At 38.3% G+C, this 16,259-nt stretch overlaps 1 protein-coding gene and 1 pseudogene across 2 annotated transcripts; one reads left to right on the top strand and one right to left on the bottom strand.

Moving 5' to 3' along the window:
- Window positions 1-968: 968 nt before the first annotated feature.
- Window positions 969-6,193, bottom strand: LOC132142531 (GPALPP motifs-containing protein 1-like). Of its 2 annotated transcripts, none has more exons than XM_059552473.1 (8): window positions 5,970-6,193; window positions 5,610-5,754; window positions 4,982-5,104; window positions 4,763-4,900; window positions 4,356-4,620; window positions 3,855-4,016; window positions 3,542-3,643; window positions 969-1,408 (listed from the first exon to the last, which is right to left on the bottom strand). In XM_059552473.1, the coding sequence occupies exons 1-8, from the start codon at window positions 6,052-6,054 to the stop codon at window positions 1,190-1,192; spliced, it is 1,239 nt and encodes a 412-aa protein (XP_059408456.1). In that variant the 5' UTR covers window positions 6,055-6,193; the 3' UTR covers window positions 969-1,189. The 2 variants fall into 2 exon arrangements, with proteins under 2 accessions (XP_059408456.1, XP_059408455.1); XM_059552472.1 differs by having other exon boundaries at window positions 4,982-5,107; window positions 5,970-6,192.
- Window positions 6,194-6,337: 144 nt separating this feature from the next.
- Window positions 6,338-16,259, top strand: part of LOC132142532 (progesterone-induced-blocking factor 1-like) — a 50,313-nt pseudogene continuing 40,391 nt past the window's right edge.

Genomic DNA, 16,259 nt, shown 5'->3' with positions numbered 1-16,259 from the left:
AAAAATATAAAACGCGCGTTGGTTAATGCAGATGTGACGTAGTTACAAAATCCGCGATTTAGCGGAGCAGTCAATAAATAAAAAAGTATTTTCTTTTTGTTAGCTCATCCAGTAATTGTATAATTAGAGTAGGAAATGTTAAGATATTAAGGAGATATTTTCTCTACGTCTATTTGCCTTTTTTTTGGATCACTGCTATTTCTGGTAAATTCAACCGACTTATTTAGAAGTTATTTTTTAGAGATATTTATTCACAGGAATTAAGACACTTTACATTTTGATAGCATAAAAACGTATAAATAAATATTAATAATAAAAAACAACAATAATGATAAAATAAACACCTACTATAAGGGGTTAAATCAGAACTTTAATAAAACAAAAATAAATTGTAATTAAACTACATTATTTTAAAAATACAATTGTAGCTCTAAAGTTACATATGGCTATGATTTTATTATGAATGAACAAATGAATGATGCATATTAATACCGTTGTCTGATTGATTTTATAGTCTCAAGAGTTCAGAAATAATTATTTATTAATAATTATCAATATGAATGTCGATTCTCATTACTGTAACATAGTAAAGTGTACTGCACAGGCAAATGTTGAAGAATGCATAAATCAAAGTATATATATGACATGTATAACACATACATGCTTTAGAATTTAATTTGTCAGCATCTTAGTAAGGTTTTTTTTTTTTTTTTTTATCAAGGTAATTAGAATTTGGCCGGAAGTGTTTATGACACAACAAAAAGTTTTAATAGACTTAATATAGGCCAGTCTAAGTGTCATGAAGCAAAATATAAATTCTTTCTTTCTTTTATTTTTGAGGTGAAGTTCATGTGATCTGAACTTGGAATATTCTATGAGCACTCAATACATGACCAAAAAACATGTATGTATTTTATGTATTCATTACTTAGGAATAAAAAGGCGGACTAAAAACTTGTAGAAGTCACAAAATTATCGACATTTTAATGCATTATCTCTTACAATTAACCATTGGTATATAAAAGACGAATTCAGGAGGAACCTCAGGAGGTCCTCTAAATTTTACATATAATTGTCAACAAAGTACATAAATGTTTTAATGACGATGATGCTGCAATGATTCCAGTGCAGTACAACATTCCTTTAATAAGAATCCTTGACAACAAGAGATAGATTTGCTGAATGTCCCTCATAGGAACATGCGGTCTTTGCTGTGTGAAAATCGGGTGTTCAGCTCTTGTGACTTCTTGAGCAAAGCTTTTTTTTGAGCCTCATCAAACCGATTGACTTGAAGGTCAGCATCTCTGTCAAATGGTCTTCTTTCCACAGGCTTTGAAGCATCCTCCTCAGCCTTTCTTTTCATCTTCTTAGTGTGTATACTGATGAGAGATTCACCACGCTTGGATTCCTACAAAGAGATGGGCATTCGGAGACTGAAATTCACATTTTTATACTTAAGCAGTATATAATATAATATAATATAATATAATATAATATAATATAATATAATATAATATAATATAATATAATATAATATAATATAATATAATATAATATAATATAATATAATATAATATAATATAATATAATATAACTGTAGTTTCGATCAAATAAATGCTCAAAAATGGATTTTTTTTTTACCAGACTTTTAACTGTTAATAAATAAATAGACTGTTAAAATCTGGCTGGAAGGTGCTGACTCCACTCTTCAACATCAATTCCAGCACACAGACTGGAGTGAGTTTGCTGCCCAGGCCACCACAAACTCTTAGATCGACATTGACATTTACACCAACTCTGTCCTGGAGCATATCAACAGATGTGTGAGCAGAGTGACCACACACAAAAAAAATAAACATTTTCCCCAATCAGAAGCCCTGGATGAACAGTGAGGTTCGCCTCCTGCTCAAAGCAATAGATGCAGCCTTCAGTATCTGCCAGGCCAAACTCAAACATAAACAGAGGATTGAAGAACACTTCAATTCTTCAGACCCCCTGCGTATGTGGTAAGGCATACAATCCATCACAGATAACAAACCACCTAACTCCGTGCCCCCCTCCAGTTCTGCCTCCCTCCCAGACGAGCTCAATCACTTTTTCGTTTTGATCAAAATAATAAGGATATCTCACTCAAAGCTGAACATCAACCCAGTGAACTGCCTCTCACACTCTCCACATCAGATGTTTACCATACTCTGCGTAAGGTGAATGCACGGAAAGCAGCTGACCCTGACGGAATACCTGGTCGTGTGCTTAAAGCCTGTGCGGAGCAGCAGGCTGAGGTCTTCATGGACATTTCAATCTGTCCCTGGCCCAAACAACTGTCCCCACTAGCTTCAAAACCTCCAACATCGAGCCAGTACCGAAGCACTCCACTGCCTCAGTCCCTAACGACTTCAGTCCTGTTGCACTCACCCTCATCATTGCAAAGTGCTTTGAGAAACTGGTTGCATTTCAAGTTCCTTGGCATCCACATCTCTGATGACCTCAGCTGGTCCCTAAACACCTCCACCCTGGTCAAAAAGGCACAGCAGCGCCTTTACTTCTTACGGAGCCTTAAGAATGTTCACCTGAGTCCTAGGATCCTTTTGGAATTCTACTGCTGTACCACTGAGAGCATACTCACAAACTGCATCTCAGTATGGTACAGCAATTGCTCCGCATCTGACCGCAAAGCACTCCGGCGGGTGGTGAAAACTGCTCAATGGATCACCGGCACCCAGTTAACTTCCATCGAGAACATTTATCGTAAGCGCTGTCTGGGCAGGGCAAGAAACATCATCAAGGATGCCTCTCACCCTAACAATGGACTTTTCAACCTCCTTCCATCCGGCAGGCGTTACAGGAGCCTACGCTCTTGCACTAGTAGGCTCAGGAAGAGCTTCTTCCCTGAGGCTGTGACACTTCTGAACTCCACACCACCAATCTAACCTGCACTGCTCATAGTACTTTACATACATGTATTTGCACTACTCATATTTTGCACAGACTGCACACTGTTCTAGCTATTACTGTAAACTGTCTAAAGTTGTTACTGTACATAGCACAGTAAACTATTTCTATAAAAATATCATTGCATGACTTATTTTGCATAGAATACATCGTTTAACGATACTTTTGCAAACTCATCCAGCTGTATTTATTACCACTGTTCTCACGTTGCTGCTGTTCATAATGTGTATCTAATCCTACATTGCTCTGTTCATAATATACATACAATCCCTACAATGCATTCCTATTTATATTCTGTATATACTCTGCTCAATACTGTATATAGCAACTACACTGTACATTCTGTATATCATAGCTTCACTTACTCTGCAGTTTATGTATATAAAACACTATATTGTTGCACTTCTGGTTAGATGCTAACTGCATTTCATTAGCTCTGCACTTGTACTCTGCATAATGACATTAAAGTTGAATCTAAAAAAAATCTACAAAATATGTATATTTATAAAATATTAGTGCCATTTTGTTGACTTCAATCATTCAAATGCATTTTGTAATAAATCTCAAAGCTGGATTTAACTGAACTTACATTATATTTAGAAACTTTTTCAGCCATCTCAATCTCTTTCTGAGGCAGACGAGGTCCATCATCCTTGGCAGATTCACCTTTTTCCTTAGCCTCTAGTCGTTCCTAAGCAAGACAAAAAAGAAGGGAATTTACAAACATACCCTGAAGTCCCTCTTTTTCCAAAACCCACTTCCAAAAACATAAAAATCAAAAGAATACACAGCTTGTATCACCTGCAAAATCACATATGACATCACTGGGAAATCTACGATGATTCTCCACAACAATCCCCACATTTCACATCTGAATTCAGTTACATCTATCGCTAACTCACCCTAGCTTTTCGTTCACGGTCGGCGGGAGTGTCAGTCCAAATTGAGCGGTCTTTGTTCTCAGGGCCTGATCTTTTCTTAAAGGTTCGTGCTTCCAGGCCCACATGCTGCAACTCAGGAGGCAACTCCATCATCCAGCTCTCTCTGACCACTTTAGGGCCAGTCTAAAAGCAGAAGAGCCCGAGATTGTTTAGTCTGCCCACACACTGGAAAAAAAAAAGTCTTCATCTTGAACAAAACGAACCACTCAAGTTTTTTATTGTCATTGTACAAGAACAGCAAAATTACTTGTCCTGAGGTATGATGTAAACTGAAATAAAAATGGGAAGTATAAAAGGCACAAAATTAGAAGCATATGTACAAAGATAGAAATCTACAAATGTAAGAAGAAATCTACAATATACAAAAACAAATAATAATATAGTAAATAATTAATTATAATAATAATAAGAAAAATATATCCAATATACTAGCTGAATTAATAGATTTTAAAAAGCACTTACGTCCACTCCTGTAAGTTTGTCTTTCATTCTCTGAGCTCTTCTTTCAATGTCCAATGCCACAGAGTCCTGGGATGGTGCTTTTGATGGCATTGGTCCAATGACATAATCATCTTCATCTTCTTCTTCACCGCTTGACACTGCTGGTGTGTAACCTGGCGGTAGAGCTGGTCCTAAAATCCCTCTTGCATCTTCTTTTCCCTCCTCTTCATCTTCATCTGCATCTTGTCTTTTAAAGCCTGGAGGTAGAGCAGGTCCTACAGGTGGTCTTACAGAGGAGGGGGGAAAACCTAGATTAACATTTACATCTGTATGTAGAATTTGAATAAATATGATACTGTGTGTGTGATACCACCAACTCTACACAACAACAAAATGTGTAGAGCAGTAATATTGTTAATTCCTGTTACCGTTCAGGAGATCTGTCTTGGTTTTGATATCCTGGTGGTAAAGCTGGTCCTAAAAACCCTCTGGTGTCATCCTTTGCATCTTCATCCTCATCTTGTTTTTTAAATCCTGGAGGGAGTGCAGGTCCTAGTAAAGGTGGCCTGGACATGCAAAATGTAGTTCATCCACGACTTAGATTGGGATGCTGATTATGTGGGATACTATTATCAAGAGTTTATTACCTTTCTGGTGATTTGTCTCGCTTTTGATATCCTGGGGGAAGAGCTGGACCAAAGAAACCATCGTCATCCTCCTCATCCATATGAACTTGCTTTTTATCCATCTCATCTTTCAAGTAGCCCCTGCTGCTGTTAAAGAACCACAAAAAAAATGTAACCAGAAACAAATTCCACATAAATATCAGGTACCACTCCATATCCATCTTAAGATGATATTTAAATGCTTAGATTTGTGGTCAAGGCTCTATAGTTTTTATTGTGGAGGCAAAACATATAATGCACAATGTACAATGTTGATTGAGAAATGAACAAATAAATGTTTCTTAAAAGGCAGACGGAATCGTATTTTCAAGTTAACCTAAGTTTAAGTAAGTACGGATCAGACGACAGAAGGCATGTAGTAGATTGTAAATCTGGGTTTTCAGTGTTTTTGATCATATTAATCATTTAAGGGCCTTCTAAATGTATTTATCAAATATGATACATTATGCTTTTTAAGGCTGACTATCTTCCAACACAACATAAAAATAATTTGCATATATAAAAAGTGGTTTATTTATGACTAACCACTTCATTAACTATGAATCCCTGAGAAACACATGTATCTGGAAAAACCCATCAAGTATCATACTTTGAAGAAGGCCGGTTCCTAGATGATGATGATGATGTTGATGAGTATTTGGCTCTCTTGAACACAACCTCCTCTTGATCACTGTCTTCACATGAGCTGGAGGACTCTGAAGCTTTATATTTTGGAGGCAAAGCTGGACCTATGACTGGAGGCAGCGTGTATTATTTATTGTGCATGCATTCATACTTCAGTTAAATCTAAAGGAATTAATTACTTAACTGTTGTTGGAAAAAGGGGGGAAACCATCTAAAGGTAATCAGCCTTGTTATGCATTTGCAATTGCGAAATTCTAAGATAATTATATTGCAGTTCACAAAGCAGCTAACAGTTACTAATGTGTAACGTTATGCGTTAACATACCTGCGCCTTCTTCGTCTGAATCATCATTTTTGCATTTTTCCATCGTCGGTGCCAAAGAGGGTCCAGTTATGTTTTGAGTAGACATCACAAATAGTATTGTGTGGTTAAAAATAATAATAAAACACACATGTATTCGTTCACAAAACCAGGAAATACGCTACGATAAACACATCAGCTTATTTCCGGTCTGGAATGGTAGGAATCTGTCAAATTAAGAGTCCCGTGCAGGCGGAATCTACAGATGACGCGTTATTTTCAATCGCACGCTCCGCTCTTTAATAATGCAAACGTCACTTCTCTTCTGTTGTCAGCCGTTGCTGTTTCTATGGGAGGCGGGACGCTTAAAAACAACCGTAGGTGTGATACATACATTCCAGTTTTAATCATAAAAATAAACAAAGACCTTGTAAACTGTGACGCCTAACTTTAAATGATTACTTTGTCTTATTATTATTATTTTTATTATTAATTTTTTTTGTCACGAGGCTGTGAAAGTCAGGTGGTTAAGCTGAAATAACCGAATTTGTCTCCTTGCTTTGTCCAGCTGTCATCGCTTATCCGTTAATTCTTCACTCGAGCGTCTGAGCTCCTATCTGCTGCCTTTCCAGCTTTGAAGAACAGTCTTCTTCCCTCACATGACAAGTCGGTAGGACTTTTGGACAGGAGCTCTGTCGAGATGCCCCCGAAGAAGATGAAGCCAAGAGACGCGGCCACAAACATCTCCAGCTCCATCGAGTCTGAGGACATCAGTCTGGAGACGACAGTCCCCACCGAGGACATCTCGTCTTCGGAGGAGAAGGATGGAGCAGGGATGGTGACAAAACAGCTTCTGGAAAGAAAAGAGCTGCTTCATAACCTCCCAAAACTGAAGATAGAGCTGTCTCAGAAAAATCTGCTCATCGACAACCTCAAAGTGAACCACCTTACAAAGGTAATGGTTGATACAAAACTGCCCTCTAAGTTACATTAGACTGAAAGCAGTTTTTAAAGTAATGAATTCAGCTGTGTTTGTTCACCCATAAGTGTTTTGCACATTCACTCGTAGACAGAAGAGCTGGAGGAAAGGCTGAACGATGCTCTCCATCAGAAGCGGGTTCTGGACACTCAGCTCAAACTACAGCAGGATGAAAACAGGTTCATTTACACACAGTTTTACTGAGAAAAAGATCTTCTGGAAGTAGGGATGTAGCCTACAATCTGTCAGTGGTCAGTTTGGTATAGGTTGATAAATGTGCCTTTTTTCATTTAAGTGGTTTAATTTTTATTTATTTATTAGTATTATTTTTTAATTGGTCTGTTAAAAAAAGGCCAGGAATGTTAAGCTAATAAAAAGTTATCCATTTCGAGTCATGCAAATGAAAGTAAGCATACATTTACATTTATTCATTTAGCTGACGCTTTCGACTTACAATTGCTATATGTCAGAGGTCGCATGCCTCTGGAGCAACTAGGGATTGATAGCTTGTCATGTAAATCAATGAGATCTTTATAACAGAATAACAGATTACTTCTATAAGATGCATATACATTATAGCTTTCATAATAACTCTGAATCTCCCAAAATATGTCTTAGTAAGATGATATTTAAATGCTTAGTTTCATGATCAAAGCTCTGTTATTTTTATAGATACAATGCAGTACAATTATGATTGAGATATGAACAAATAAACGTTTCTCAAGAGCCTGATATAAAATTTTTGATACTCCCATTTTAATATCATTTTTCTGAAAATGCTTAATCAAGTGGTTGCCGCAGACCAGAAAGATATTTTGAAATATCTTGAAATATAAAATATATTCTTTCTTTGTAAAAAAGCAAAAAGGCAGCAAGACCTTTTACTTGCTAAAAAGTATGAACCACACAAGGCATGTAGTAGATTTTGAACAACAGGTCTTTCAGCAAAGTTTTGATCATCTTGGTTATATAGAGGCCTTAGAGATTCATCCATCAAATATGATACATGATAAAAATATGATTTATAGGGTTGAATGTGGCTTCTGCTTATGCAGGAAGCAGCAGTCCTTGAGGAAGCAGGAAATGGACACCATCATGCTCAGACAGAAGCAGCTGGAAGAGACAAACTGTCAGCTGTGTGACCGAGCAGGTGATCTCCGCAGGAGCCTGAGGGACCTGGAGCTGTCTGAGGAGAGGTACACTGAGCTGAAGGACCTGTCTGAGGACAAACTCACCATCTCTGAATATGTGGCGGTAAGCACTGAATCATCAGCTGGAGTTGGGAATGAAGATTGTTAGGTTTATTTATTGGTGCTGTTGGTTACTCCCACTAACAAACTTGTGGACAAACCCTGAGCAGATTTAAAAGCTATAATGTGTGTGTGGTTTATGAGGACACAAATGTGTATAATGACATGGGTACTGCAACTTAAACATGGTTTATGAGGACACAGATGTGTCCCCATAAATACAAAACGCTTAAAAAACAAATGAAAAGGTGTTTATCAAATAAAAAAATTGGCAGTAGTTTTCTGTAAGGGGTAGGTTTAGGTGTAGGGTTGCTGTAGATGGATAGAAAATACAGTTTGTACAGTATAAAAACCATTACACCTATGGAGAGTCCCCGGAAACCACAAATGCAAGTGTGTGTGTGCTCTTGTTTTTGTGACATATCAGGACACAACTCTGTATAATGACATGGGTATGACACAGGTATTACAAGGAGAGGGTGACATTTGAGGACATAACCCATGTCCCCATTTTTCAAAACGCTTATAAACCAAACAGAAATTTGAATTTGAGAAAGTAAAAATGCACAAAGTTTCCTGTGAGGGTTAGGGTTAGGTGTAGGGTTGGTGAAGGGCCATAGAATATAGTTTGTACAGTATAAAAACCATTACGCCTATGGGATGTCCCCACTTTTCACAAAAACAAACGTGTGTGTGTGTGTGTACATATGTGTTTTTCCCCTTATATAGATTCGATTTTATGAGGTTGTGAACATAGACATCATATAAGTAGATGCCCCATCGAACGCTACTGCCTATTGACACAAACGAGCCGTGGAGCCGCCATCTTGGACCGGTCGACAGCTCCACTCAGTGTAACTTGTTTGCCAGGTGCAATGAGCTGTCAGCGCATTAAATTAATCATATATCATTGAATACCTAACTGATTTTGACGCGGGTTTTTTTGCTGCAAAGTTCATTCATGCAGCTATGATACAGGACACATGGTTCAGCGTATTTTAATATTCATAATAGGCCTTACAGTTACATATTATATTCTGATATAAGATATGTGACCAGACGCCCAAAATCTAAATATGTGAGGTAGAATATTTATAAATCACACACTATAAATATGATAAAGAAGCAGAAACAGATAGTTGCAGTAAAATAAGATATTTTAATAAGTTGAAGAAACAATTAATTATAATTTGTGACATATACACTCTCTCTGGTTCTCTCTCTCTCTCTCTCTCTCTCACACACACACACACACACACACACACACACACACTCACTTCTCCCTCCCTCCCTCTCTCTCCATCTCACACACACACACACACACACACACACACACACACACACACACACACACACACACACACTCTCTTCTGTGACTGTTGACACCTTGGAGCTTGTATTGCTGAAGCCTGGCGGATCAACCTCTCTGCAGCTCTCAGCACCTTATAACAAGAATACAAATAATACATATTTATATAGCGCTTTACACAGTACTCAAATACACTTAACAGAACAGAGAAAATATGAACAAAGCAACCTTAATATACATTACTTCCAGATATCACGTGCGCAAACACAAATAACAGTTATTATGTTCTGTCGAACAATGTATGTATTAACTTCAGATTGGATTGTGTTGGTAATAGGCACTTAACGTTACCTAACGCTAAAAGTAAGTTTCGTGCGTCTAACAAGTGCTTTTTCGAACTTCTTTCTGATCTGAATAGTAATAGTAAGTTATGTGGGAAACACTTGAGTTGAGGGAGGTAACGTTACATAGTCTAACTAACGTTAGCTAGCTACGATTTCAGTACAGTACTATCAAAGATCCTTGCTCCTTCTCAATTATCTGGATTTAAGGACAAACTACAACCAATAGTACAATAGTAATGTTAAATCTTACTTGTGAAAAGTAATCCCGAGCCGTACTTGCGATGGTCCGCCGATTAGAACAGGAAAATGCTGCACAGTGCTCTGGTATCTTAACTGCTGCTACGCAACGAAACTAGGAGTACGACCGGTTCAAGATGGCGGCCGCAAATCTCATCGCACAGCGGCCAATAGGGCGTCTACTTATATGATGTCTATGGTTGTGAACCCTCTGAGAGCTCTTGTGACTGAGCTGCAAGTGAAAAAGACTAACCTGAACGAGGATCTGGACAATCATCGTAACCAAAGTAGATCACTAATGGAGGTGTGAAAAATGTTTCTTCTCTTTTTGGATTCTATTTTTACTACTGTCTTTGAATGAAGAATGAAGTGTTTATATATATATATATATATATATATATATATATATATATATATATATATATGTATATATATATCGGTTTATGGCTTCAATATTTCATTCGCACTTGTGGGCGGAGCTGAAACGCTGCTTTCATCTGATTGGTCGATTCGCTCCACCTTCAACTCGTTCTTTTCATTCTTTCAGGCAGAATAAGAGTCAGTGCGAGTGAAGCACTGTAATGTCTGAAACCACCGCTCACTGTTAATTAGCATAATATTTGAATCAGATGTAGCTGGGCACATAATTCGTGCTGCTGCGACTTGCAAGAGACCCCGTTAAATTATTTCTAGGTTGTATATATAAGGTGGAGCGATTCGACCAATCAGATGAAAGCAGCATTTCAGCTCCGCCCACAAGTGCGAATGAAATATTGAAGCCATAAACCGAAATGATCAAAACATACACGGGCCAACTGTCCATGTTCTCTCACTTGAATCCTCTTCTTTCGGAATGCATTTCCAATGTGCACATTGAATTTTGCTACATTCATTGCGGGACATTGAATGAAAATGCAATGGTAAGTGTCTTGACTGTGAGTGTTAATGCATTTAAGAAAAATAGCATTTAAATGATAATTTTGCCACAGTTTTTGCTTGAACATGTTAGACATATCTAATCATTTCTGTAATACATTTTCATTTTAATTTTGCAACTCATAAAGCGTTAAAATTAGCATTCATTTTACATATTAAAACTGGTGTATGAAATGGCAAATGAAAATTATGTAATTTAATTTTCATTTTCATTTTGCACCAAACGTTGCACAAATGTATTGGAAAATGTAAATGTAAATACAGAAATGCAGTCATTTTACATATTGCATTGCCATTTTGCATATTACATCCCAAATTGAATATTGCTACTCATATGCTTCCATATCATAGGGCCGTAGTTGTGGTATCTTGCAATGGACACATGCCACGACGTTCTCTTTACGTTTCCCGTGCCCTCAAATCAAAACACTGCTGACTCCTTGCAGTATGCGATTTCGGACGCAGCGCTTGTGTCTCTTTCCGCTTTGTGGGTGACGTAACGCGTTGTGTCACATTAAAAAAAATCATTGCGAAAGATCCTGACGTGAGATTTAAAATAAATTAAAAGAGGCTTCGAGGCAGAGGAATTTGGTTCGATCATTTTTTGTAATCGAGTTACTCGAGTAACTCAAAGAACCGTTTCAGCCCTAATTTAAATACATTGTTGTTCTCTCATATCCCAACCAGAGCTATGAGGAAGAGAGGAGAGCACGCACAGAACTAGAAATCTGCTGTCAGAGATTCGCACTGGTACGGAAGTTCTAAGCGGCCATGCATTATAATTGTTTTTCCTTTTTGTTTTCTTGTTATAACGACTTAATTTTCTCGTTATCTCGACATAACGAAAGTCGTTTTCTCGTTATAACGACTTATTTTTCTCGTTATCTCGACATAACGAAAGTTTGTTTTCTCGTTATAACGACATGACAGTTTTACTGTTGCTATAGTAACAAACTCAATTTTGACAGGCATCTGATGGGCAACCATGCAGGCGCTTTTACTGTAGCCTATATTTCAGCAAATTTTGCTTCGCCTAGGTAATAACGTCTACAATACTGTACATAAATAAAGGCTGATCAATCACTGTTGATTTGTCCAGAGACAGTACACCAAACGTTTTGTTTTTGTAATTAACATGTTTAAATGGCAACACCGCGAACACAGACGGAGTGCCTTCAGAAGGATGCAGAACTATTCTAAGATCTTGAGCTGCTTGGATTAAACTCACTTTTAATTTTCTATTTATTTGAAATAAAATTATATATAATTTGTAATTTTTATTAGTCATTATATGCTGTGGCAGATATCATGTGCGTTACAAGCTTCTGTTTGAAAAGATCGTTCATGTGCAGTGTATGTGTGTGTGTGTGTGTGTGTGCAGAAAAAAAACGATTACAACATTATAGAACAAAACTGAATTATATTAGCCTATGCATTTTACATATATATTACATTTCTCATCAATATGGTTAACAATAAAGATTAATAATAAGTAAAAAAAGCACATCACAAATAGCCTACATCGTTAAATCCTGTCCTACTGTAGATACACAGAACATTTCCGCTTATTAACTACCTAATCATGTGCCTAAAAGAAGCACAAATAAAGATATAGGTGCAAACAGAATACAGTGACATCAACGTTGTTTTTGATAAGCAGTTATTTTATGACCCAGAACGCGTTGGTGAAACTCTTGCATCTAGCAAGAACTTAATACACAAAATAATCATGTTGATTAAAGCATTTAACATTTATGAATTAATTAAATGTCAGTAATGAACAAGACTGCACAGATTATAGCGATCACAAGGAAGGTCCGCGTGCAGTAAAGTGGACAGTGTACAACACCCCATCAGTTATACTCAGGTCTATAGTGCCAGTGCTGGCACAGTTTTGTAACTTATTAGAGAAAATTAAGTCGTTATAACGAGAATACGACTTTCGTTATGTCGAGATGACGAGAAAATTAAGTCGTTATAACGTGAAAACGACTTTCGTTATGTCGAGATAACGATAAAATTAAGTCATAATAACGAGAAAACAAAAAGGAAAAAATATATAAAGCATGGCCGCTTAGAACTTCCGTACACTGGAACTGACACCAAGCAGCTTATTCAGGATGGAGACTACAAACGAGAGAACTATGACAAAATCAAATGGTGAGTGGAATGTCCTGCATTGTCTTTGTGAGTCTCAGCTGTTACTACAGGCATTGCACCCTCTCAAACCACAAGAGCAGGCAACACAGAATGAAAAATGATTTAGATTTCTGCTCCAATGTTCGCTGGTCCTGGAGATGCAACCGCACTTATACCCTACCGAAAGATCTAAGGTGGCCTTCCTGATATCTCAATTGCAAGGTAAAGCACTTCAGTGGGCCGATTCAATTTGGACACAGAATAACCCAGTTATCCAGTATTATTCTATCTTCATCGACCATTTCCGAGAAGTTTTTGGCAGACCCGCTTTATATCTTGAAACAGGGAAAAATGTCTGTCAATGAATATGCTTTTCAGTTCAGGACTCTAGCGAGTGGAATGAGCAGGCCTTGCTGACTACCTACTGTCAGGGATTGGAACCTCGATTGCGGTTGCATCTCGCTGCATACGAGGACACCATCGGGCTAGAACGGTTTATTCAACTCTCCATCCGCTTCGCCACCCGTATGCAGTCGTGCCTCGAAGAGCACCAGGGCCAGGTGAAGAAACTGGCCCAGAATCTGTGTCTCTACTGTGCATCCCCGGGGCATATCATCTCCGTATGCCCCGTCCATCCTCCTCATCCCATGGTGAGTGCCATTCTCCCTTCGAAGTATCAAATGAACCACTCACCACTGTGACACTTACTGCCGCTGACATCTCTCTTCCAGTTTCCGCCCTCCTTGATGTAGATATGGGGTGGTGATGGCGCAGTGGATAAGACAAAAGCACTTAATGTGAGAGACCCGGGTTCGACCTGGGTTCGAACCCACTGTGAGACACCAATGTGTCCCTGAGCAAGACACTTAACCCCTAGTTGCTCCAGAGGTGTGCGACCTCTGACATATATATAGCAATTGTAAGTCGCTTTGGATAAAAGCGTCAGCTAAATGAATAAATGTAAATATTCGAGGTTCCACTCCTCCTTGAAGACGGTGCTGCCTACGAAGTTCGAGACATCCTGGACTCCCGGTAGCGTGGTGGACAACTTGAGTACCTAGTGGACTGGGAAGGATATGGTCCAGAGGAACGCTCGTGGGTCCCACACAACGACATCCTGGATCCGAACCTACTAGACATCTTCCACTCCAATCATCCCATGATGAAGCTTCCAGTCTTCATCGTGCGTGTGTGTGGTACACCCTCTTCCTCCAGTGTCAAAACCCCTCATCTACGGATCCATTCTTCACTGCCTCCTGCACCATCACTGCACCCAGCACTCCCCGCTCCTCTACTTGTTCCTAAATAAACTGTGTTTCTGTTACCCACAGCCTCCTGTCCTGGTATTCCGTAACAATTTCACTGTGTTCGAAAAAATAAATGCAGCCTTTGTGAGCTTAAGAGACTTCTTTCAAAATCATTAAAAAAATCTTACAGCCATCATTAGTTTAGTCGTCATAATGCTGTGGTAGTGTGTTCATATATACAAATATAACCTGTCTTATTGAGTCCACAGAAAGAGAGATGGGTATGAAACAGAGTTGAGAGAGTTAAAGGAGCATTGCGTAGGTTCTGAAATTTCTAACCGTTACTGACACCAGTGGCCATCAGAGGAACTGCAGCCAGTCTCATGCTCGTTCTCAGTGCGCACACTGTTTTTTTTTTTCTTTTTTTACTTACGAGGAGTGTCCGTGGGTGTCTGAATTGTGCTGGAGGCTGGTCGCTTCTTTCCATTTGAGAGTCCATTTGAAAACACTATTGCCGCTGCTCACTATAATGGCTGGCGTGCCGTTAGGTTGTAAGCCCAAGTAGATGAGAACGCGTCACATTTTGTGAATTTTCACACCAATTCGGGCCCGACTCCTCCACACACAATTGAGCCTACAGGCTGATAGAGGCAACCGTGGTGGACAGTTGAGGTGTCATTTTTTTTTTTTTACATCATGGTTGGCTCATTCATGTACAAATGAAAACTCTATCTTAAAGATTTTTTTTAAGTAAAAACCTCCACATAGCATAAGTTGGAAATGCTGGACCTCACACACACAGCCCTGACAAAAGAGAGGAATGACCTAAATAAGGAGGTAATATGTTCTCAAGATTACTAACAGATCAGTATATCAATTTGGCCAGTTATTTAGTTGACTTATTGGGCCTTGTTTAAATGATCAACATCTTAGATGACAGTTAATGATAAATAATGTTTCAGTTTATTTTCTTTTTAAATTGAGTTTAGAGAGCAAGGTACAATTCCTCTATATATTTGAAGTGTATTATCGAATGACAAGGATGACAGTTAATTATATATCTGGCACACTAGTCAGTTGGTAGCCAAATGTCAACATAAATCTGTCACAGATTTCCACCTGTTACTTACTTTAACCCTTTATCACCTCTTTTTCCTTTTATCCGCAGGTAGCAACTCTGCAGCAGTCTGTAACATTGATGCAGAAGGACAAAGAATATTTAAACAGGCAGAACATGGAGCTCAATGTGCGCTGTGCTCATCAAGAAGACCGACTGGACAGACTGCAGACCCAGCTTGAAGAGACAAAAAAGGCCAGGGAAGAAGAAGGGAAGAAAAATATGTTGCTTCTAGGTATGTGTGGTAAATAATAAGGATACTGCTTCCTATTTACACTTCCTGCTCTTAACTTAATTTTTATTCAGTTGTGAGAATTCAGTTTTATGAAGAACACAGCACTGATCTATATTAAGAAGTTGAGAATATGATATGATGAACTGGGCCAAATCTGGTGACTCTAGTATTGTGTTATTATATTTGGATTTGGAACAGAGATTCAAGATCCATTGAGACTCTCAAATCTTTTTTGTAAAGTCATTACACTTTGACAGTTGTGCTGTTTACATGCCTTCACTAGAGATCACTATAAGACAGAGTATGAAAACAAACTGCATGAATGAAGACCAGTCATGAAATCAAGAGCCTGCAGAGATCATCTAAAGAGATGTATGAGCGAGAGAACAGGTGAGAGCATGCCTTAATGTCTCTGACTGGACAAGGACAGATCCTTTAAAAAATCTTTGGAAAAACACACACACACACACACACACACACACACACACACACACACACACACACACACACACACACACACA

This window comes from Carassius carassius, chromosome 6, assembly GCF_963082965.1.
Source record: "Carassius carassius chromosome 6, fCarCar2.1, whole genome shotgun sequence".
Classification (NCBI taxonomy): domain Eukaryota; kingdom Metazoa; phylum Chordata; class Actinopteri; order Cypriniformes; family Cyprinidae; genus Carassius; species Carassius carassius.
This window is presented reverse-complemented; position numbering and strand designations above follow the sequence as displayed.